Raw genomic sequence first — 23,564 nt, 5'->3', positions numbered from 1 at the left:
AGCAGAAAAGACATAATAAATAAATACTCTTACCAATCCCGAACTTTTAAACGGTGTATATTTTGCAATAGATATTAATAAAAATATTTATTTTCTATCAAAAATGACTATGAAATCAATAGTTTTACATGGTATTAGCACTTTTTACTCAACTACAATTCGCAATGCTTTATGGGAGAAGTAGTTTGTTCCATCACAAAGGAATTTACGTGCATTTCAAATACTTTGAGGAGTCATTGCATACATTTTAAAGGTTTTTTTATTTGGTCCTTTAGTGTGAAAGCTAAGTCCATCTGGTGTGTGTACAGTACATACTAGAAGATCGTGTTCTGTGTGAACTGCTCCTAAAGCAGAAATAAGAGAAAACCTCCTCTCTCACTTCCATTACTGTCAGTGTGTTTTAGTCAAAACATCTCAACCAATCAAGAGGCTTTTAATACAGACTCTACACACACACAGACACACGATCAATACTGAACCACACACACACACACACACACACACACACACACACTTCTGAAGTTCTTAATTGCAGTAAGACTGGATGATTCACTCGCTGCTGATATGAAGGATTATGGGATTAACTTTACTCCAGATGATCAATGATTTGATTAGACAGAACAGAAAGGTTAAGACTTTAAAACACACGTGCTTATACACACACACACACACTCCTGTGTGTCCATGTGATAACCTCCATCACAGCTCCTCTGTATTAAACCACAACTCTTTCATTCAATACATTCATCCAATTAAGAGCCCATTCTACACTATTAGCATTTATTTCATTCCCCATTTATAATGTCTGAAAAGGTCTTTTGCACTGCATCTTTAAGACTTCTATATGCAAATAACTCTGATCTGATTCGCCAGCCACATGCATATTTCCACACAGCCGTTTTGCACTATTTGTAGTGACGTGCCAAACAAAACTGAACAACTGAATGCCTTCACGAAGGATCTTCCAGAAGTCTGTTAGCGAAGGTAACATACGTTGGTTTTTCAGTTTGTGATTACGTGATCTTCGGTTAGGAGATCTTGCGATGCATCTTAAAGCAAAGTTGAGGTTGATTTCGACTTCACATACAAACGTCTAATTGAATTTGTCTTTATTTTAATGTAATCACAATTTTATTTTTTTTGCATGCATGCATATTCTTACGGGAGACACCATTATCATTGTCTCAAACACCACATAAAATGTCAAAATCATTAAAAAAGGAATTTAAGGTGGGAGTGTGATATTTCTGCTTTACTAGCATCACCCAACAGAAGAGCAGGAATGAGTTTTTCAAACTCCCACCATCTCTCATTGGTCAGTTAAACTGATAGCCCCGCCCCAAACACATGATTGGTCCGAAGTGGGGATGTGCAAATGTGTATGTGTGGCTCAGCCAATCAGAATTCAGAGTCTGTTTTCTAATCCTTCACAGAATGTGAGACAAACATGGAAACAAAATCAACGTCTGCTAAAAGACAATGTAAATTCTATCATCATATACACACACACAGCATATCCTGTGCACACCTACATATATATATATATATACACACACACACACACACACACACAGAGGGTGATTGATAAATTAATAATTAATTATATTAATACAGCAGAAAGTGGTTATTATTAAGAATAAAGAGATCTTGATTTCACTGTGGAAGGAGTTGCATAAATAGCAAAAAAGCAAGCAACCGATAACGTGTCTTATGGTTATGCTCAGTTAAAACTAATATAAAATCATAATTTGAGAAATGATACCCACAAAAGCATTTAATTAATAAAAATACATAATGTCACTAATTGACACCAGGACGCATCTGTTGAACATGATCATTGCTCAGTGTGCATTGATGTGAAATAGCTGCATGAAAACTTCTGGTTGCATGATGAGCCTTTGCAAACCTTTGTGCAGCACAACCACGTGTTGGAAACAATGGGTTATGCATAACAATCATGCATCCTATTTTTAGGTTTTACATTTACACATTTTCCCATCAATTGCAATACATTGTTGTAAATCATAATTTTTGATGTTGTAAAAGCCAGTGTGCTCACCTGTCTGTCAGTGAGTGTGTAGATGAACTGCAGGTCTGGGCTGAAGAGTGTGTCCCGCATCACCGGACTGCCCTCGCTCACCGGGACGCTCTCGTACAGCAGCGCCGGCCGCGACGGACTCACCGAATTAACCAGAATCTGACAAAACACAAGCCATAGCAAGACCATTAACATCTCATTAATATCCCATAACACCAGACCAAACGCTTTCATCATGTGAAAACACTAGCATCATTACAGTAATGACATCAGAGCGTCAGGACAACAAACGCACGCTAATCACGTCTGCGTCTCTCAGGAGAGAATCACGAGCCGGGATCAAATCCCTCGCTCAGCATCAATCTCTCCGTAGCACTACAAGAGGATTAGATGCATTAGCCGCTAATTGAATCATACAATGAAGACAGACGCAACTATTACAGCACATTCATACAGGCTTACTGCACCAATCACACACAATCCAGTTAGAAACACACCTCGCTTTACATGAGGACTTCAAACAAACGTCTCGACAAAGGTCATCTGGAATCACTGGCTCTCCATCAAATGTCATAAAGAATTTCCATTATTAATCATCATGATTCAGTCAAACTGCAAACTCTGTGCTAACCATCCAATTAGCACTCGACTTTTACAAGCAGAGACAACAATGAAGAAACATTTAGCAAAAACAAGAAACAGACTTTAAAGGGACCTTTAAATGTGAAGATATTTATAAGAATATTCAGGAAAACAATGACTGAAAAAAATGACTTGCAACAGATTGCTTTATTTATATATATATATTTACTTTTTTTTTTAATTGTTATAATCTTTCACACACAGCTTGAGGTCAGTAAGATTAAAAAAAAAAGTTATTCAGTAAGGATGCATTAAATTGATCAAAAGTAACAGAAGACATTTACAATGTTACAAAAAATATATATTTCACATAAATGCTGTTCTTTTGAACTCTCTATTCTTCACAGTTTGTATTTTTCACAGTTTCCACCAAACTATTGTGCAGCACAACTGTGTTCAACATTGATAATAATTGATAATAATAAATGTTTCTTGAGCAGTAAATCATCTTATTTTCATGATTTCTGAAGATCATGTGACACTGAAGACTGGAGGAATGATGATGAAAATACAGCTGCGCATCACAGAAATAAATTACACTTTAACATATATTCACATAGAAAACAGCCGTTTGAAATTGTAATAATATTTCACAATTTTCTATGCATTTTTGCTCAAATCCATACAGCCCTAGTGAGCAGAAGAGACTTGTAAAAGTGGTATACAGTATATTATAGCACAGATTTCTGTGCAAATTTAAGCAGTTATTCACAACAAACATCTATTTGTGATCTACATTAGAAACACTCGACACACAAGTGAATGATGACAGATGTTTCATTCAGATACAGTGAGCATATATGAGTGTATGAATGTAATGAGACCCGGGGGAAGTATATATTACTAATGTAAATCTGATCTGGCCGTTCGTGCATGTTGAACACATCCATCTCTTCTATTGCTCTCAGTAAACATGCAGCATTAACCGAGCAGCGTTTCTGACAGTGACGAGGTGATCGTTCTCCAGCAAACACACGCTTCTGTGCTTCAGCTAACAGGATATGAGGATAGAGTATCTGTAGAGTCTGTTAATATAGCAACATTTCATCTCAAACCACATCAAATCACTTACACACACCGAGCATACATGAATGAGCAACACACACATCGAATCCAGTTTTATTGCCATTACAGACCCAAAGCAGGGACGATATTAAAACAAGCCGCCTGGGATCATGCTGCAACACACCAGTGTTATTTTAGTATCATTGACATACTACAGCAGTTTTTATTCATATTTTGAATTTGTTTTTATTTTTATATTTTCCATTTTCATTTTAGTCACCTTTTTCCCTTTGTCTGTATAGTGTCTATAAAGTTTCTTTGAATTAGTTTTTATTTTTATATTTTCCATTTCCATTTTACTATTTTAGTAAAAGTTTTCATAATATAGCATAGCTATACAGTTTAATATGTGTTTTTTTTATTGTTTTTATTTTTAGATTTTCCAATTTTATTTTAATTTGTTAAAAAAATTTATTTTTGGTTGTTTTTTCACTTTACGTTAAATAATTTGTTTTTATTTAGTTTTTTTTTCATTTTAATTTTAGTAACATCTCAGAATGTTTTTTTTTTCTTTAAATACATCTATATAGTATTTTTGTTATAATTTGTGTATTTTCTGTTTTCATTTTCATTTTAGTAAAAGCTTTGCTTGATTTTTCTTTAAAATGTCTATATAGTTTTCTGAGTGTTTTTATTTTATTTTCCATTTTCATTTTAGTAAAAATATATTTATATATATATATTTAAATTAATTAAAAAATATATATATATATAAATATATTTATTTTTTATTCTTTAAATGTCTATATAGTTTTTTATTTTTATTTTTTTACTAAAACGTTTTTCATTTTAGTAAAAGTTTCAGTATATTCATTTTTAAACATCTATATAGTTTTTCTTTATTTAATTGTTTATTTATTTTTCTATTTATTTAATTTCAGTTTTTTTTCTTTTTATTTTAGTACATGGGTTAGGGTGTTGAGTATTACATTTTTAGTACAAGCTAAACTGAGAAATGCTACCTTGGCAACTATTAGTTGCATTAAACAAAATCTAATCAAATGCATTAAAAATTAATGATATAATCAATAATTCAAGATTTCTTTAAAACCAAAAAATGCCATTAAGTCATTGCTGAGATGTCGAATCAATATATGTGCTTTCATCTGGAAGATCTAACTTTGAGCGTTTACACATTCACAATACGTCCCAAAAACTAGATAAGATAAACCTGTAATATTTATAATTTCGAATGCATGTGACTCTGCTGTGTGACATGTTTCATGTGTTTATATGCGTAAATCAGAATCTGATGGTTTCCAGATGATGTTCACTTTCACAGATGTGACACTGACGGATCTGTGCTTCCCAGAACTACAGGAAGTCAAATAAACACAACTCAGGATGAGAAACACACCAGTATCTGCTCTAGACGTGCACTTAAGGGAACACGACAGGGTTATCATCATTAACTAAAACTAGAACCATAAAAAACATTTTCACTTCATGATAGAGAATAAACATTAAATGAAATAAAATATTTAAAATAACCTTATTGGTAGATGCAAAAGAAAACACTTCTCATTTTAAATTAAGTTGAAGTACTAAAATGACTAAAAATTAAATTGCAAAAATGACAAAGAAAACATTAATTTAAATGAAATTAGAAAATGCATTAAATTATAATGCAATATATAATTAAAATTGAATATAAAATATTAACAAAAACTGTAACAGTATATCAATAGTACTAAATGAATGTTGTTCGATGCAGAGGTCTGTGTCGTGTGTTTAGACAGCAGGTTTACCTGATTTAGGGTTCAACCCAAAAGTGCTCAATTTTTGCTTGTTTTTCTGCAGATGTGGCTCATTTGTGTCAGTCTGAACCGGGTGAAGATAACAAACAAACACTGCATGCAAATTCACCTCCTTCAGACAAACGCAGCTCTAAGCGTCACATAAAATGGTGAACTGTGGGTCATACAGTCTGCTCTTAAAAGGGAAACTCTTGGCTATAAAAGCATGTGAAGTGCACCAGACTTCAGGCCTAAACTGGTGCTGGTGCGGTTTTGACTGGCTCTGATGTTGGTGTGCTGATACTAACGGCTGCGATCTCACACGGACGGTGATACTGCTGATGCGGTTTCATGTTTTGTGGTGACTGCAGACTTCATGCTTTTGCCTTTAAACATGCACTGACTAAATTGAACACACATTCAGCCGCACATAAACTCTCACGAAATATTAAATCAAACTGATAAAGAAACCAAAATACATGCAAAGCCACATCGTCTAGTGCTGCTGCGTGATAAACACACCACTGGAAAACACACACAACACACACACCTACCAGAGACACAAATAACACAAACACAGGGAGAGAGTGTGTGTAGATGTAAAGACCTGAGAGTTATGTGAAAGTGGTGTTAAATATAGTGTGAACTGTTGGTCCACAAATACACATGATTGTGTGTTTACACAACTACACTTTGTGTGTGTCTGAGTGTAATCTGCAGTCACTAGAGGACTGGTCTTCCTCAGGGAGACGTGGGTGATTACCAAAGCAACGATGCCTAAAATGAGTGTTTAAGGAAGCCAGACGTAATTAAACGATGACATATTCCACTTCCTGTCCCCTGAAATCACTGCAGCATACACCCACACACATCCACACAACATCTGAAATGATCAGGAGGCTTTAACAGTCACAAACAATGCTCTCTCTCTCGCTCTCTCTCTCTCTCTCTCTCGCTCTCTCTCTCCCTCTATATATATATATATATATATATATATATATATATATATATAGATAGATATAGTAGAGATCAACCTATATATCGGTTTACTGATATTTTCCCCAATATTTAAGCATTTTACCATAATTGGATATCGGTTTTGTAATATCGGATTAAATAAATGCCGTCATCTTGTGGGAAGACGAGAAAACAACAGCAGCATGCAGGTACTTGATTTGCTGTAGTTAGTAAACTATCTAACATAACATGTACAAATTAGATGCATTACATAAATGCCTGATATGTAGTTTATGCAGCTTGGCTCTAAGAAATAGAGACCAACTCACGGAGTCATGTTAAATAATCCATCAAGTTGTGTCCCAAAGACGTTACTTTGCCTGAATTAATATGCAGCCATGAATGATCGCATGTTGGAAATAAAAGCGCTGAATTTAATTATCTGCTAAATGCATAAATTTAATTATCTCTATCTGTTGTCTATGCTCATCGTTAGTCTCGTGAAGTTGGAGTCACGCAGATAATCCGCCAAGATCCCAAAAAAGGCGTAACTTTGCATGAGTTAAATAATACAGCCATGAATGAGCGCATGTTGGAAAAGCACTGAATTTAATTCTCTCTCTGTTGTCTGTGCTCATCATGTGTCTCGTGAAGCTGCTTTCATAATGCGGTTCACTCAGCAGGTTGATGTGGTTGATGCTCAGGAAATGCTCCGGCACGGCCACGGCAAGTAACTTAACAAGATTCACTTGTTTCAAAAAAACTAAATTGTATTAACATTTAGTATATGACCATTATTTTGCTGATAAACATTTAAATGAAAACAACTCTATGGAAAATCAACTGCATTGATAAACCGTGCTGTCAGCAGGCATTTCATAATCTAGAAGGACAAAACAGAAGTACTAAAGTTGAGAAATCAGAAATGCAATAAAATACGATGTTTTCTTTGTTATATTCTAATATTCAACAGAATATCTATTATTCCACAGATTTATTATAGTTATATTAAGATTATCCGGTGAATTATTCTGGACTCTATTAAGCTATTGAACAGCTTATAAACCTTCTAAAACAGTAGATTAAAATGAAGTTGATATGACTCGAGTCCTTTAATATCTCCATTTGAAAACATTATTCTACATTTATTCTGCGTATTGTTAATATTAGTGTTGTAGCTGTTGATGCTTTTTATAAATACAATTTTTTATTGTTGTAATATAATGATTTAATTTAACATGCAAGACTAATTTTCAACACTTAAATTATTACTAAAAACCAAAATGAATTATATATATATATATATACACACACATCCATATAGGCACACATAAATATATATATTTCTAAATGACTAGTGAATTCACAATTCTCAGTAACACTGAGTGTAGTGTACAGTAACGTGTGGAGCAACAGGACACACACTCAGCTGTGGCATGTGGCAGCTCTGTGTTGACAGCTGGGTGGTTGCCAGGCAACCAGGTGGGAAACAGATGCTGCAGCTGCGGTCTGGCCTGTTGCCACGGTAACAGCAGGGGCATCGACCCCTGGATGCAGCACAAGTGTCGAAAGTGAATCCGATGAACAGTGACTGAACTCACAGCGAGTGTTTAGAGGTTCATCAGAGTGACCACAAGCCAACGTCAGCACCGCCAATTAAGAGTGAAGTGTGTATCGATCCACACGTGTGTGCGTGTGTGTGTGTGTGTTTGTGTGTGAGAGAGAGAGTAATTAACAGCGCTCTAGGGGTGTCTGGAAGGAAGTTTCTTGGGGTTCAAAAGAGAAGTGAACAGCATTTCGATGAAGGCAGAGAGGTTCATTCACTCTGTGTCTTAAGCTGCATTTATCAAATTACACTAATTAGACGAAAAATATATTCTGCTGCCAAGAGACAGCTGATCAGAGTCAAATCTAACAAGTAAAAAAACTTGGTTAGTACCGTTTCAACATTTTGAAATCTTGCTAAAATTACATGTTCAATTAAGATGGTACTACAGTAGTGTCATGGCTTAATTAGGAAATAATCAAATTTATTTAAATTAATTTAATATGAATTAAATTAAAATAAAATGATATTTTAATAAGACAAATTAAATGAATCTTGTGCAATGCTCTTCTTTAAGAAAATGTGGAAACTGAATGTAAACAAAATGGCTATAAAATAAGAGCAGAGACGCAACTAAATGATGGTATTACCATCTGATACCATCACAACACCACATTTCTGTAAGGGAGGTGATGTGTATAAACAGCTCTTCCTTAAGGAACGGATCGAAACAATAGAAATTAATCACGGGAACTTTCATGTTCTGGGAAAAGGAGTGTTTTCCAGAGAAAACCACTGGCACATAAAACACCTTTAAAGTCATGGCAGAGATCTGATCAAAGGATTCGGAGACCAGGACGGCCCATCACTCACTCACTCACTCACACACACACTCTCACACACACACACACACACACACGAGGACAGGAAAGAGAAGCAGTGGCTCATAACATACAGGAATTCACTTCCACAAGTGTTCAGCACATGTCCTCTTTCAGCATTCCTCAAATCTCTGCTCCGTCTGCTCCGTAACATCACAAACAGCTCAAATACATCAAAACCTTTACCAGGCGCAGGCTCCTCATCAATAAAATACAAGAAAAAGGGCTGTTATAGTCAAATTCATTTAAGAAATTACAGTAAATATTGGGCCTTACTGGCATGCACATGGAGCAATTTGATCTGCAAAAATAAAATTAAATAAAACAATACAATATAATGAATAGAATAGAATATAGAGCTGTTAAAAGCCATAAATGGCAAGTAATACATATTTGCTCTGCATAAAATTGTTAAAAAATATGAAAATTAATATTTTAATGTTGAAAAAATTGAAAATCAATGATTTTATATCATACCAATAGTGATGGAGCATTTGCTCCCTACATAGGCAGCATTTTTAAGCGTTAGAGATGTGCTCCTGATGTGTCTCATTCAAGGGTTCTACCTCAGTTAGGATGCTGTCTATGTAGGGAACATACAGTGATCTCTCTCGTGTCTCACTGTTTTTGAGATGCTACGTACTGCAAATTATCAAGTAGTGTGTGTGTGTGTGTGTGTGTGTGTGTGTGTGTGTGTGAGGGTCTGAGCCAACAGGTTGCTATGGTAACCCCTCCTGAATGGTTAAGCTCTGCTCGCTGCAGAACAGACTGGAATTAAACCACAGCGTGCTGGTTTGGTCTGTCCAGAGGAGAACTGGCCCCCGACTGAGTCTGGTTTCTCTCAAGGTTTCCTCTCCATTTCTGTCACTGATGGAGTTTTGGTTCCTTGCCGCTGTCGCACTGGTCTTGCTTAGTCGGGGACGCTTCATTTCAGGAAACATTGTTGGCTTGACTGCACACACACTGTTGAAACTGAACTGAGCTGGACGATGACATCACCGAATCATCAATGAACTGACTTTAGCTGAAAAATCACTGTCTGTTGTTGTCCTCTTGCATTACTGACAAACTATGTTTCCTGTTTGACACTGCGGAGCTGCTTTTACACAAATCTGTATGGTATAAATGCTATATAAATAAAGGTCAGAACAGGGCCAATGAACAGATCGATCAAAACGATTAGCTGGAGTACAGCAGAAGATCACAGCTAATAAATACACGAGACAATTACACAGCAGAAATACTGGTGAGTGACAGTGCAATTACTGAACACACACAGTTTGCATTAAAGCCCATTTATAAACACACACACACATTGAACATTGATTACTCAGACAACAGTAGTGCATTGGTAACACACGCAGATATATATATATATATATACTGTAAATATGATACAATACAGACCCAGAGTGTTATCTTGTGTCCTCTGGGGATTCACTGTGCTTTCCTAATAAGACATCCGTCTCCTGGCAACAGTTTCTATTAGCTAATTAACAGCCCAAATGAGGACATGCTTATTTTTGGCATCAGCACGCATGCAAAAGATGAAAAAGGACGGTTCACCCAAAAATGAAATCCTGTCATCTTTCACTCATCCAGCAGTAAACATAACAGCAGTCCAGAAGTGTGTGAATAATGAATAAACTGGGTTTGGTTTCTCACATAAAGCATCACACGAGCCCAGAAGACTTGGAGTATAATTCAGATGAGTCATATGAACAACTGTAGCGATGCTTCAATGGTGGTTCATCTATTTGTCATTTTTTAAAGCTTGACAGTGCGACTTCTTTTGTGCTCCACAGAACAGAAAGACAAAGACATTGAGGTTCGGGGCAACATGAGAGTTTTTATTTTATTCCCACACACTTATAAACCATCTGTTTTCATCAAAAGAGCAAAGTATTAGTGCGGTAATTATTACACAGCTGTACTGTGATATAAAAGTAGTATTGTTATTATATTTTTAAACATACTTTAAAACTTGAATTGGTTTTTGTTTATTTATTTTTGCATTTATTTTCTTATGCATCCGTTAATTATTTTTATGTAAAGCACTTTGAATTATTATTTTGCATGAAACATGTTTTAAAAATAAACTTGCCTTTTATAATTTACTTTTTTTATTTTACAGAGAATTATTTCAAGTGTAATTTGTTTTTGTTTTTTTTAGTAATAAAAAATAATAACAATGGCGTGTTTACAAAGAATAGTTTTTGGGTGATCTATTTCTCTAAAACAAAAAGGTTTGGAAATCCCTGTATATTTAAAACAATAAAGTACAACACGCGTAGTCCCACATGTCCTTTATAGCATGTGTGCTTGTGCAGTTTGACAGCAGATGGTTGTATGTATACACTCCATCCCGCACACACACACACACACACACACTCTACAGCAGAGCAGATGACATGCCTCCCTTCATTACACGGAGACAATACAGACACACACAGAGGGAGACGTCCTCATCTACGTGTCGTGAAATGTCTGTTAGCATGTTGTAGCAGCTCAGCTCATCTCATCTCGTTCATTGGTTCTCAGTGCTCCTCTGGGAGAGAAACGCTCAGACAAACGCATGAATCCAGCACAGGAGGACGAGGACGAGGATGAGGATGAGGTCTCTCTCCTCGGGGTGTTTACAGGCCCTCTCAACCCTGTCTGCTTCATGAACAACTCTCTGTAGTGTAGTCTATATATTTAGCTCTCTGTGTTTCATAGTGAAGTGTGGCACTGTGTTCAGTTACACACGAGCAGATCATGATCCAGTGATTACAGCAGCTCGAAGCTTGTTTAATTTTATTTTCTTATTATATTTATTTTTATTTTACAGTGAAATATTACAATAGAAATACATATTTTGCTTAATACTTTTATTTAGTAATTATAACCATAATAAAATAATATTATCTAATAATATTTGTTATTGTAGTTTTTTTTTTACAGTTATATTTTTTATAATAAGAAATTATTACATTAAATATTACAATGTAAATATTTAGCTTAATATTTGTATTTAGTAATTATATTCACAATAAAATAATATTTAATAATCTATATTAATTATTATTATTATATTTTACTATAAATAAAATAAAATTACAATAAAATTAAATATTCGAAAGTCATATTGATATATAAATCAAACATTTGGGTCATATTATACAACCCTACAAACAAACACCTTAAAGCTGTATTAAAAAAAGCACATTTTGTCAAATGTGGCATCAAGTGTCTAAAACCACTAGCTGATTTCATTTAGCTTCATTTACATATTCATTTGTCTCAACATGTGTTGATTTTATCCATCAGGAACTGATTGGAAGGTGAACAGTGTCTCTACACATTGCTCTTCAGTATACATAAAGCAAAAATGAGAATTAAAAAAAGCAAATGGGGTCAGTTTTGATTCCATGTTGACATTCAGCAGGAAGAGGTCATGTGACTGTGATTTGACATGCTTATTACATTCGCCGTGCTGTAGTGTGCTACATAGCAATCACACACGTGTTCGACACCGCTGAGGGTTTGACCTCAACTGATGGAGGGCCACAAACTATTACAAGCCTTTTCTGCTAAGAGCAGAGCAATTGAAAATCTGGCACACACACACACAAAACACAGAATCCATCTGCAGTTATTAGCCAACTAAACAATACACGCACGCTACCAAGAGAGCCACACACACACACACACACACCGTAATTATGACAGAAATCAAGAGTGTGTTTGAGGGACCCGTCTCTCTAACACACACACACACACACACACACTGTGTGAACAAGAACTGTGAGAAATTTCCTCAAAATCTCTAGTTTTTCCTATATATGAGTAATAATATGAGGGAAAGTAATTATTTTGATGGGACTAAACCAGTGTTATTCTACTGTTTATATACCATTGTAGTATTTATTGCCACTTTGAATTAGCTTTTAATATTAAGTTTATTTGAATTTTATTTTACATTTTAGTCATTTTGTTGTTTTTGCCATATATATATATATATACACACACAAATCGCATTTGTGGTTCAGTATATACAAAATAGCTTTCTATGTTGCTTCCATTTAGTTTTATTTCAGCTTTAGTTTTAGTAATTTTATTATTTCAAATCCATCTACACGGTTTCAATCACATCCAAATCAAAACATCCGTGTTTTCCCCTTAAACAGCTGCTGTAAAAACTACACAGCAAATGACTGTTCTTCTCCATTACTCTTGGCGTCCTCGGAGAAATACAAACCCTCCCAGATACCAGCGACTGATTGCAGCGCTGCATTTTTCTCAACAGTGCATTTATTTACACCCAGTCAAATACTGTAACTAAAACAACCATTCTCAAGATGTACCTGCAAACTTTTGGTATAAATCTTCACTTTAAACATCATTGAAATTAGTGCTGGCACACATCCCTGTTCTTCACACTCATTTTTTCCCTATCTTTCACTCCTCAAACATGGTGAGATGAACAATCAGGCCCAAACGAGACACACACACACAGAGAGAGAGAGAGAGAGAGAGAGAGTAAATCCTCTTTTATCCCTGACTGAACTCTTCTCGGGTGGCCTCGACCGCTGCGCTCAGTCAGATGGCTCTTTTGGCCCTGATGTGCGGCTCTGTTGGGCTGCCAGTGTAGAAACGGCTCTCTAATCAAACTATGGATTTAACATTCAGTCGGTGGCAGAGAACGGCTCCTCCTGAACACTCAGAGCACATCCATCCAGAATCACGGCAGCACAATGTTTGAACACGTCGAGTGCTTCTACAGTCCTTCACATGATGTACAGCGCTCTCAAACACAGAGAGACACTCAGTCACTCGGTCAATGGACTTCATGAGAGCGCTTCATCTGAACCAGCAACACTTTTCATTCTGACTCTAAAGTATCATCAGATGCGTTTGAAGCTGTTGGAGCTCATCACTGCAGTTCATATATTAATACCATCCAGAAAATATCAGCTAGCAAAATCAACCACATAGCAACACACTAAAAGCACCTATACACCAACAACAACCATCCACAATACCCTGGGAATCACACAGAATAACTACACATTATAGCAAATGCATAGCAACAAATGATCTATTAAACACTGAGGTTTTTAGTGCCACTTCTAAAAGTGAAATGTTGTGCAGCACCCATAGATCATGGTAAAAGCACACAAATATAAAGGCTGGACTGTGATCCTGAGATTGGTCTGAGGTGGAGCTCAGTAACACACAAACACACACACACACAGATTAATGTCAGAACAGCTGGCAAAATCTTTACATGAAGAGTGCACTATTAAACCGAGACAGGTGTGTTTGTGTGTGTGTGTGTGTGTGTGTGTGTGTGTGTGTGTGTGTGTGTGTGATTTCACCTGAAGAGACTGAACACAACTGAAGAAGGCTACCATAGAAACACAATGATGAAGAAACACAGAAAGGCCTGTTTAGGATGGACATATGTGTGAAGATGCAAAGATGGACATTTAGACTCGACACAAAGAACACAAGTTTAAATGTTATAGTGCTGCTAGAAAAATAAGATATGAATAAATATGTGGATATGACATATCTGAAATTATTATTTTACTTGCACAAAACACGAGCAAATCAGTTTCCTGCATGTGCATTCACGTTATACAAAGTTGCATGGGAAACTATTCAGAAATACGTCTGAATATGGGTCATTATTAAGAAGTATTTAACTGCTGAAGCGGACCAATCAGAATCAAGTATTACAGAGAGCGGTGTAAAAACATTATTTATTAATGCATTTATTATTTATTAACAGCCGGGTTTGTGCGTTGATTAAAAATAAATCAATTATACAAATATAAAACAAAATGAATAATTTTAAAATAAAAATGTAAAATATAAGGCCTTATTTGATTTGTTTACCTGAACGTCATGTGATCATTAACCAACATCGGAAAACCACGAACATGCAAACATTTGTAAGTTGATGGAAATCTAGTAATTTAATTAAACCACAATAAATGTACAATTAAAATAAAAAATTAAAAAAGAAACAGCAAACTGAAAAGTCCAAATAAAAACTAATGAATTAAATATTTGACTGGTTTACCTGTATGTCATGTGAAAACTGGGAACATAAGAATGTGTTAATAAATTAACTACTATTAGTTACTGAAAAATATGAATCCCAGTGGGGACATAAAAATTCAAAGGAGATCGACTGACGAGGAATACATGATTTTGTTCATGAAATAATGTGACGTGACCCAGCGCAAAAAAAGAGAAAAAAAATTGTGAAATAATTTTTTTTTTTTTAAATTGTAGGACAGCACTTGTGTATGTGTCGAAAACGTGTGAATACATTACATATTACACATTAATAGCATCACTCAGTATGTGTGTGTGTGTGTGTGTGTGTGTGTGTGTGTGTGTGTGTGTGTGTGTGTGTGTGTGTGTGTGTGTGTGTGTGTGAATGAACACTGCACTCTTTGTGAGACGGTCTCGAGGCATCCGTGTGTATGTTTAGGACATGACCGTGGGAACGTACAAACGGGAGAGTCCAGTGGCATATGATCACCATGCAACAGTGATACTCACATTTACACACACACACACACACACACACACACACACACACACACACACACACACACACACACACACACTGACTTCTAAAAGTGGCAGATGAGAAATCTGCAGCATGCATTTATAATAAACAGAACATTATCATGCATTTGTCTAGACGCGCATATAGTTATTTATATAGTTACTGTTCTTGCTGTGAACAAGCCTTTAGACTGAATTCACAGACTTAAAAACTGCATGATTGGCAGCACTGAGTGTCTTTATTGTTAACTAAAATACTAAAATATTGTTTTTCTTAATTTAAATATAGTAAAATCAATTGCAAATATTAGAATAAAAAAAACTTGAGAAAATTAGAACTTACCTAAGTAATAAATTAGACTTTAAACAAGAAAGTTGCACTAAAGTACTAACATCACTAAAGCGGAATTAAAATAATTACAAAAGCACATAAAATGAGAAATTAAAAAGCTAATTCAATATATTAATAAATAGTATATAAATAATAGTATATAAATAATGCTAAAATAACACACAAAACAGACAAAAAACAGTTTAAACATAGCCCTATAATTACAATCAGTGTCACACGAATGGAGTCACAACAAACTACACTGATCGAGTGTGTGTGTGTGTGTGTGTGTGTGTGTGTGTGTGTGTGTGTGTGTGTGTGAGCATGAACACCATCAGTACTGGAGGAGTTGATGCTGTGAATGAATGAAAAGAAAGTGAGCATTAACTGAGATGATCTTTCTAATTCATTCTTCTGCATGAGATCCTCTCAAAGCTCCTCTCGTTCATGGAGACTGTAATTGAATTTACATCCTACATCATGAAACCTAATCGGTAGAGCACAATGAACCTGACAGCTGTCAGAGATCCAGTACTGCAGTAATTGTACTTCATTACTACACTTAAGTATTATTTTGGTGAACTTGCACTTATGATACTCAATCAATACTGAAACTGAATACTCATGGTCATTTAATGCTAAGAGGAGTAAAAACCATACTATTTCTCTTCAGAGTTTCAATTAGATACTCAAAGAACAGTGCTTCTATCACAGGTCATCACGGCTTAAATCTTTTACAATATTATTCAGATAAAAAGCCAGTCAAATCACACTGACATTTCAACTTATGACATTTGAAACATCAATTACAGTAAAAAACAAAATTTTTGTAATTAACTCCAAGACATAATTGTAGTGAAAGTAAACGTTGCTTAGATGTTACATAAACCTGTAATTCTCTACTGCTAGCCAAAAATACAGTAAAAGCAGTAATATTATACAATTTTATTACAATTTAAAATACATTTCTGGGCCCGGTTCCCCAAAACGTTCTTATTGCTAAGTAGTTCTTAACCTATTCCTTAACCTCTCTCTTAACCTTATGGCATGATTCCCGACACGTTCGTACGCTAAGTATATCTTCTGTAAGTCACACTTTCGTAAGGTTGGTCTGGACCATTCGTAGCTCTCTCTTAGCGTTGTTTGAGCTCAAGACGTTACTGTACAGCAGTCTTTAGAAATCAGCGCAGCGAAGTACAAGTCAAACTATGGTATGACAACAATGATTTTATGTTATGGACATTTTAAGACTCATAATAAAATATGTTCGCAATGGATACAGGCCTATTTATGAAGTTGACTTTATATGGTATCAGAACTTATGGTGGTAATTAGCCTAGGCTATTTTGTAATGTAATTAAAGCGTTTAAATTGGCAATCACTTTTGATAATTAAATCTGGCAAACAATTTGGTCCTAAATGGCTAAGATCTATAAATGGGTAAGCATGGTGGTGTGCAGTAAGCGACCAACTATGGCAGCGATCCAACGTGTCCTTGTATTGAATCAAAGACGGAGCCGGAGACATTTTGCCTGACGAGAAGCTTGGTGCCCTTTTTTACGTTGCTTCCCCAGCATATTCTGTATCTAACTCTCTCTCTCTCTGTTTATTGTAGATAGGTTGCTTTTTATTGAAAACATTAACCAATGGCAGTCAATACCACATTAAACAGAAGTAACTGCAGCTGCTTTCCAATCAATTCTGATTGTAAAGTACCTTACCATTATATAAAAGTGTATTATATAATTTTTAGAAGTCGTTAAACCCATGTCAGGAAGCAGCACAAGTGGCACAACGGGATAAGGAGGGTGGATGATTAGCGAGGGATACCCGGTTCGTCTAACCGTCACACCATATCGTGTGAACATATTACTGACCATTTGATCATTTAATTTATAGTCTATATTTTACTGATAACTTAAACTGGTAAAATAAATGTTACTGTAATAATTTGAGGAATGTTTCATTTGCATAGAACGTGTTGTCTTTCTTAACACTGTAATGCACATTCGCGTGAAGTGGAAAATCGATTCCTGAGCAATCGATGCCAACTAATTCAGCACCCTCACTTTGGACAGCGCTCTTGTAACGTCAGACGTAAGAGGCAGCGTGCTAAGAAGCTTCTTAAGGGACACTTCGGGGAACACACTTAGGAACATAAACAACTTTGGTAAGATATATCTTTCGAGGTCTTCTTAGCGCGCTAAGAGTGAGAGTTATCGGGGAACCGGGCCCTGATTATTATCAATGTTGAAAACATTTTTTTTGTTGAAACAGTGATGCATTTTATTTTTCAGGATTCACAGATGAATAGAAAGTTCAAAAGAACAGCATTTATTTGAATCAGAAATATTATGTAACATTATAAATGTCTTTACTGGCACTTTTAATGAACTGAATGCATCCTTACTGAATGAAAGTATACATTTCTTCAAAATAAAAAATATTTTTGACTAGAATGGTAGTGTATAACAAATGAAACCAAACACCCAACACACACACCATCCACAACAACACTGCAGAATAGCAGATGAACAGATGCTGACTGTCGAACCGTACACTGTGCCATCTGTAATAATCTGTCACCGTCTAATCTACAAGGATGAATCAGAGTTATAATCAATAATCATTCAAAGGCAAGCGCACCAGAGTGAATCGGTGTGCGTGTGTGTGTTCTCAGGCAGATCTCATGCAGAGATGCTAATTACAGACATGTCGAGCTCAGCACAACACACACAAGACCCAGCAGCGCTGCTATGTGCACACGCATGTGTGTAATTAACCTCCGCAGCTCCAATCACAGCCAACACTTTGAACTGCATGTAAGAGGAGCGATGATACAGCATTCCTCTATGTGCATGAGCTTTGATCCAAACCCGTAACCACAACCCAGTGTATTCCCAGAATGCATCGCTCATCTCTCTTTATTATAATTGTCTGTTTTTACTCTTTTATTAAGTCATTAAGTGTCACTATTACTAGTACCCAGTCATTTCATTTTGATGCATTTTACACTTTCTTTTATGCATTTGGAGGATGCTTTTATCCAGTTCATGCATTCCCTGGGAATTGAGCACATGACCTTGGTGTTGCCAGCGGCATGCTCTACTGTTTGAGCTACAGCTGAACAAAGGTTTTTAAAAAAAATGTAAGGAATCATTCATGGATGGAGTAAAAACTCAACTTCAGCATTAAGTGTTAAATGTATTTAACAAACATATTCTGACTACTTTTTAGATTACGTTTTATCTAACTTGTTTTAAACTTGCCATTAAACGTACTATATTGATATTAAAAAGCAAAGAGAAAGAAGTTAAATTAATTCTGTTTATATCAACATCATAAAATGAATTAAAAATAACATTAATCCAGTGTTTCCCCAAATTGAGCTTAATGCAAGAACTGCAGTGGGTCTGTGGGATAAAAGCCAATAATTAATTAAATCTTAAATTTAAATAAATGATTTAAACACTTGAACTTAGATTTTTTTGTTTTTTCTCTGACAGTTTTAATGACAAAATGTAGATTTTAAAGTGCATCATGCAACTTGCAGTTTTTTGCTGATTAAGGAAGAACACAAGACTTCATATTATAACATAACATATATTTGTGCGAAAGTGTGACAAGCTCCAGCAAAACGGACACTATTTTTGGAATCAGCACCTTAAAATTAGTAAGAAACAAGTGTTAGTTTTTGTTTAGCAAACATGATGCAGGGCAGTGTAATAGAAAACACCACTAATAACAGTGATTTAAACTGTGTAGAAGCATGCAACCACTAATACTGGCCATTACTGAAAATATTAATAGAAAGAGTGATTGAGACAGAAAACCAGCGAGAGAAAGAGAGAGAGCGAGAGAGAGAGAGAGAGCGAGCGAGAGAGAGCGAGAGAGATCAAGTGACTATAAACTGTCATCTGTTGAGGTCATGGTGGTCAAGAGGTCAGTGGGTCAGTAGTTCAATCCTGAGCTTACAGGGAGTTTACCTTCTAAAAACAGCAAACCTCTAGTCAACCCTCAGGATTAGCGTCTGATGACACAATATGCATCAAAATCATTGCTTATATCCGTTTTACTTTACACTTGACACTGAAATCAGGGTGTGTGGTAAAAAAAGGATAAACAAACACCTGCTACTGACACTCAAGAGTCAAGACCAGAAAAGCTCAAAGGAGGAATCCGCAGCAGTTTGTATGGAGCCATAATTAACAACATTAGTAAACCGAGGGGGGTGAGGGGGGCTGGCCGACTTTACTGTGTGCTCGGCTCAGTTGGCTCGTCCATCTGTTGTTGATTTGACCAGAATGCATCGTCTAGCGCATTAAACCCAGACGGGATGAGCTCAAGACGAGTTCCTCGTGCCCAGAGGGACTAATCCAGCTTCAGCATCGCCTCACACTCGCCAGCAACTACCAGCTAAAACACTCCTAACCAGGAGCCACACAAAGCCATTTCAGACACCTAGTAACATGTCAGTTTTCACTAAAGGTGAAAAAGCAATCACAACAATTATTTTACCAAAAGTTGATGTTTAATATTTATTTGTGTGGAGTAAAAGAAATGGCTTGTCCATACGTAAAGAATCTCTCAAGGAGGAAGAAATTGCATTTAATATCTTGTCACTTTATGATGTTATGCATGGTTAGAACTACAGTAAGATCCTGTTGACCACTTGGTAGTAACTAAACTCTTATTTGAAAAGACCAAGAAAAAAAAACTGTATCCTGGATGAATTGCAAGAGATGCAACAAATATGAGGCACTTTCCGAAGGCGATGTGTTAGAAAACAAGCAGTTAAGAGTATGTATAAGTGTAGAGGTCAACCGATATAGGTTTTCTGAACAGCTGATATATGATATAATTAATTTAAAGATTAACAGTTGCTGCAAATAAATGTATATTTCATTTACATAATATTTACTTTTTTTTTAATTAATCCAACTGAAGACAAAAATAAAAAATAAACGATTAAAAAAACTAAAATAAACAGATTTCGAAGTCTCACTTTTATTCTAACTTATAACTTCTTGATTCAAAATAAAAGTCCTACTCAGAACACTTGTCCAAAAAGAAAAAATTGGGCAAAAAAAAAGCCAAATATCGGCCGATATATCGGTCAACTATTTATTTTATTGTAAGAGGAGTACAAGCATCTTGAAGTTATCTTCCAGTTATTTTGGCTGTACAAAAGTAGCCAGTTATATGCTGCATGCATGTAAGCACTCTTGATTGTATTGCAAATAGTTTTATGATTTACTACACTGTTATTCCTCTAGTTCTTCAGCAGTGATTGAATCTGAAATACGGCACATTTACAATAAATGGCTTACTTCAACGTTGAAAATTAAGAAGCATGAGGGATTGTGAAAATGCTCAAGATCTGAAAACAACTTTCACACCAACCAATTAAAGCAAACTCTGATGCTAAACTGATTTGTGCTCACACCAAAATCATAAATGTGACAAGCATCCTAAATACTTAGAACAGATGAACCTGAAAACAACAAAAGTGAAAGATTGTTTGTGTGACTGAAGACACAGTGAGAGAAGAGCCTTTCTGTGGCTGACTGTCATACATAACATTAAGCTGCTGGATATTTCATTCTCATCTTCAGTCCAACTCTCAGGGATGGACAGAGTCTGTCCTCCATTTCACATCTCAGTGAATCCATCATGTGATGCTTTATTGAGTCCTTCCACTCCTGCGAGCCTCCGACACACACACATACACACACACACCTGATGCATTCATCACATTTCACACCTGAAAACCACAAAAATGAGCCACGATGCCAAACTACTATTTGAAAACCTGAGCCAATGCACACAGGTCCTCTAGCATCTAAAACACTATAGATATGTCTCCAGCTGTTTTGAAATTCATACCATATTATCAGAAAATGCTGATAATCACAATACGCCAAACATCTAATATTACTCCAAATATCTAATATTACTTATATATCGGTCTACCACAATACGGAAACAAGAAAACATAATGTGAGAGGTCTGAAAACCACTTTCCACAATGCAACAATGCAATGTCTGTGTCATAAAGAAGACTATAAACTTTAAACAATGAAAACCACAACGCAACGTCTCAATCATATCCAAATGTCTGCTGTAAACATCTACACCATTTAATATCTACTTACAGTCACAAACAAACACAGCTGAATCCAGCATTCTTCAATGGATAATGACAAGCTTTAGTTTTAAAGGCAACGTTAAAATAGCATTTGCCATTGTTTACTTTAACCATATCAGATGAATAGGAAAGCTGTTTCAGAAGCAGAGCAATTTAATAAATCTTTCAGAATATAACCACATTAAGAACATGCATTAGGAAACTATTTTGACACTTTAACTAGTTGGTTGATGGTTTCCATTCATTCTGAAGAAGCAGAGCAACTTCATTTGAATGAAAAATGAAACAAATTGTCTTTTTGTAATAATGTAGAAATCAGTCACAAATGCACTAAGAAGCTAAACTTGGTTGATGGTTTCAACTTCTCATAACCCAACAATTCTCAATCACAGCAACATATATATATATATATATATATATATATATATATATATATATATATATATATATTTGCTTTTTAAATCTCTTCAACTATAGCTTTTAACAATCCGTTAAGTCAACCAAACAAAGATGTTTTCTAATAAAAAAATAAAAATACGTGTGGTACCTCACAAGATACCAATAATGCACGCAAAGTATCAAAGAAACATATAAAACGTGCGACTCTACGACACTTACCTTCTTCAACCGGCCGTTGCGTGTTCCTGCAAAAACCACCGTGTTTCCGCGGTAATCGTAAGCAGCTACCGAAGTCATTCCGTCGTCTTTGTCTATGAAGAGCGGAATGCCCTCGATAGTGCTGGTGCCCCCTAGAGGCTGGTTAAAATCCTGCCCGCAGAATTTATCATCGATCTGGAGAGGCTGGAAGAGACAAACAGAGGCAGAGTTAGAAAAGGGACTGCTCCTAAAGATCAGTGGCTTGGTAAGACGGACTGTCAGGATGAGTTTTCCTAAAAACAATATCAACGGTAGACAGCTGTATGGTTATTTATGACATGGATGACAAAACGGAAACGCAAGGTCACTGTATTGCAGGAAACTCTGGAAAGGGGATGTGAGCACATCTGTTAGATAAGTGATATATAAGATTTTTTTATGTTTTTGAAAGAAGTCTTTTTCTGCTCACCGAAGCATTTCATTACAAATACAGTACAAAAATGTGTAATATTATTATAACTTAAAACAGCTGTTTTCTATGTGAATATCTGTTAAAATGTCATTTATACCTGTGATCAAAGCTACATTTTTAGCATCATTCCTCCAGTCCTCAGTGTCACATGATCTTCAGAAATCATTCTAATATGATGATTTGATGCTTAAGAAACATTTCTGGTTATCAATGTTTAAAACAGTTGTGCTGCTTCATATTTTTGTGGAAACTGTGATACATTTATTTTCCAGGATTCTTTGATGACTAGAAAGTTCAAAATAACTTTGAAAATGAACAGAACAGCATTTATTTGAAACATTTTTGTAACATTAGAAATGTATTTACAGTCAACTTAAAATCTCCTTGTTGAATAAAAGTATTCATTTCTTTACTTTAAAAGTACTGACCTGAAACATTTGAACAAACACGTAGACTTGTTTCCATTCATTTTCACCATTTCTCTGGCTACTTTAAAAATTACACTGTAGAACATTTTCACATATTTCAACTTAAGTTTTAAGTATTATCTTATTTTTACCTTTTATTAATCTGACTTGTTTGAA

General features: G+C 35.5%; 1 protein-coding gene across 1 annotated transcript in view; it reads right to left on the bottom strand.

Moving 5' to 3' along the window:
* The window catches only part of LOC132152209 (plexin-A1-like), a 107,393-nt gene that overhangs the window by 58,795 nt on the left and 25,034 nt on the right, over positions 1–23,564 (bottom strand). The window contains exons 3-4 of the mRNA XM_059561004.1: positions 22,530–22,712; positions 2,060–2,197 (exon numbers count right to left, since the gene is read on the bottom strand). Coding sequence (XP_059416987.1) covers positions 2,060–2,197; positions 22,530–22,712 — 321 coding nt within the window. The remainder of the gene's footprint in view (positions 1–2,059; positions 2,198–22,529; positions 22,713–23,564) is intronic.

Source organism: Carassius carassius, chromosome 10 (genome assembly GCF_963082965.1).
Source record: "Carassius carassius chromosome 10, fCarCar2.1, whole genome shotgun sequence".
In the NCBI taxonomy this organism is placed as follows: Eukaryota; Metazoa; Chordata; class Actinopteri; order Cypriniformes; family Cyprinidae; genus Carassius; species Carassius carassius.
Note: the sequence above shows the minus strand (reverse complement) of the source record. Positions and strands in the feature narration are given on the sequence as shown.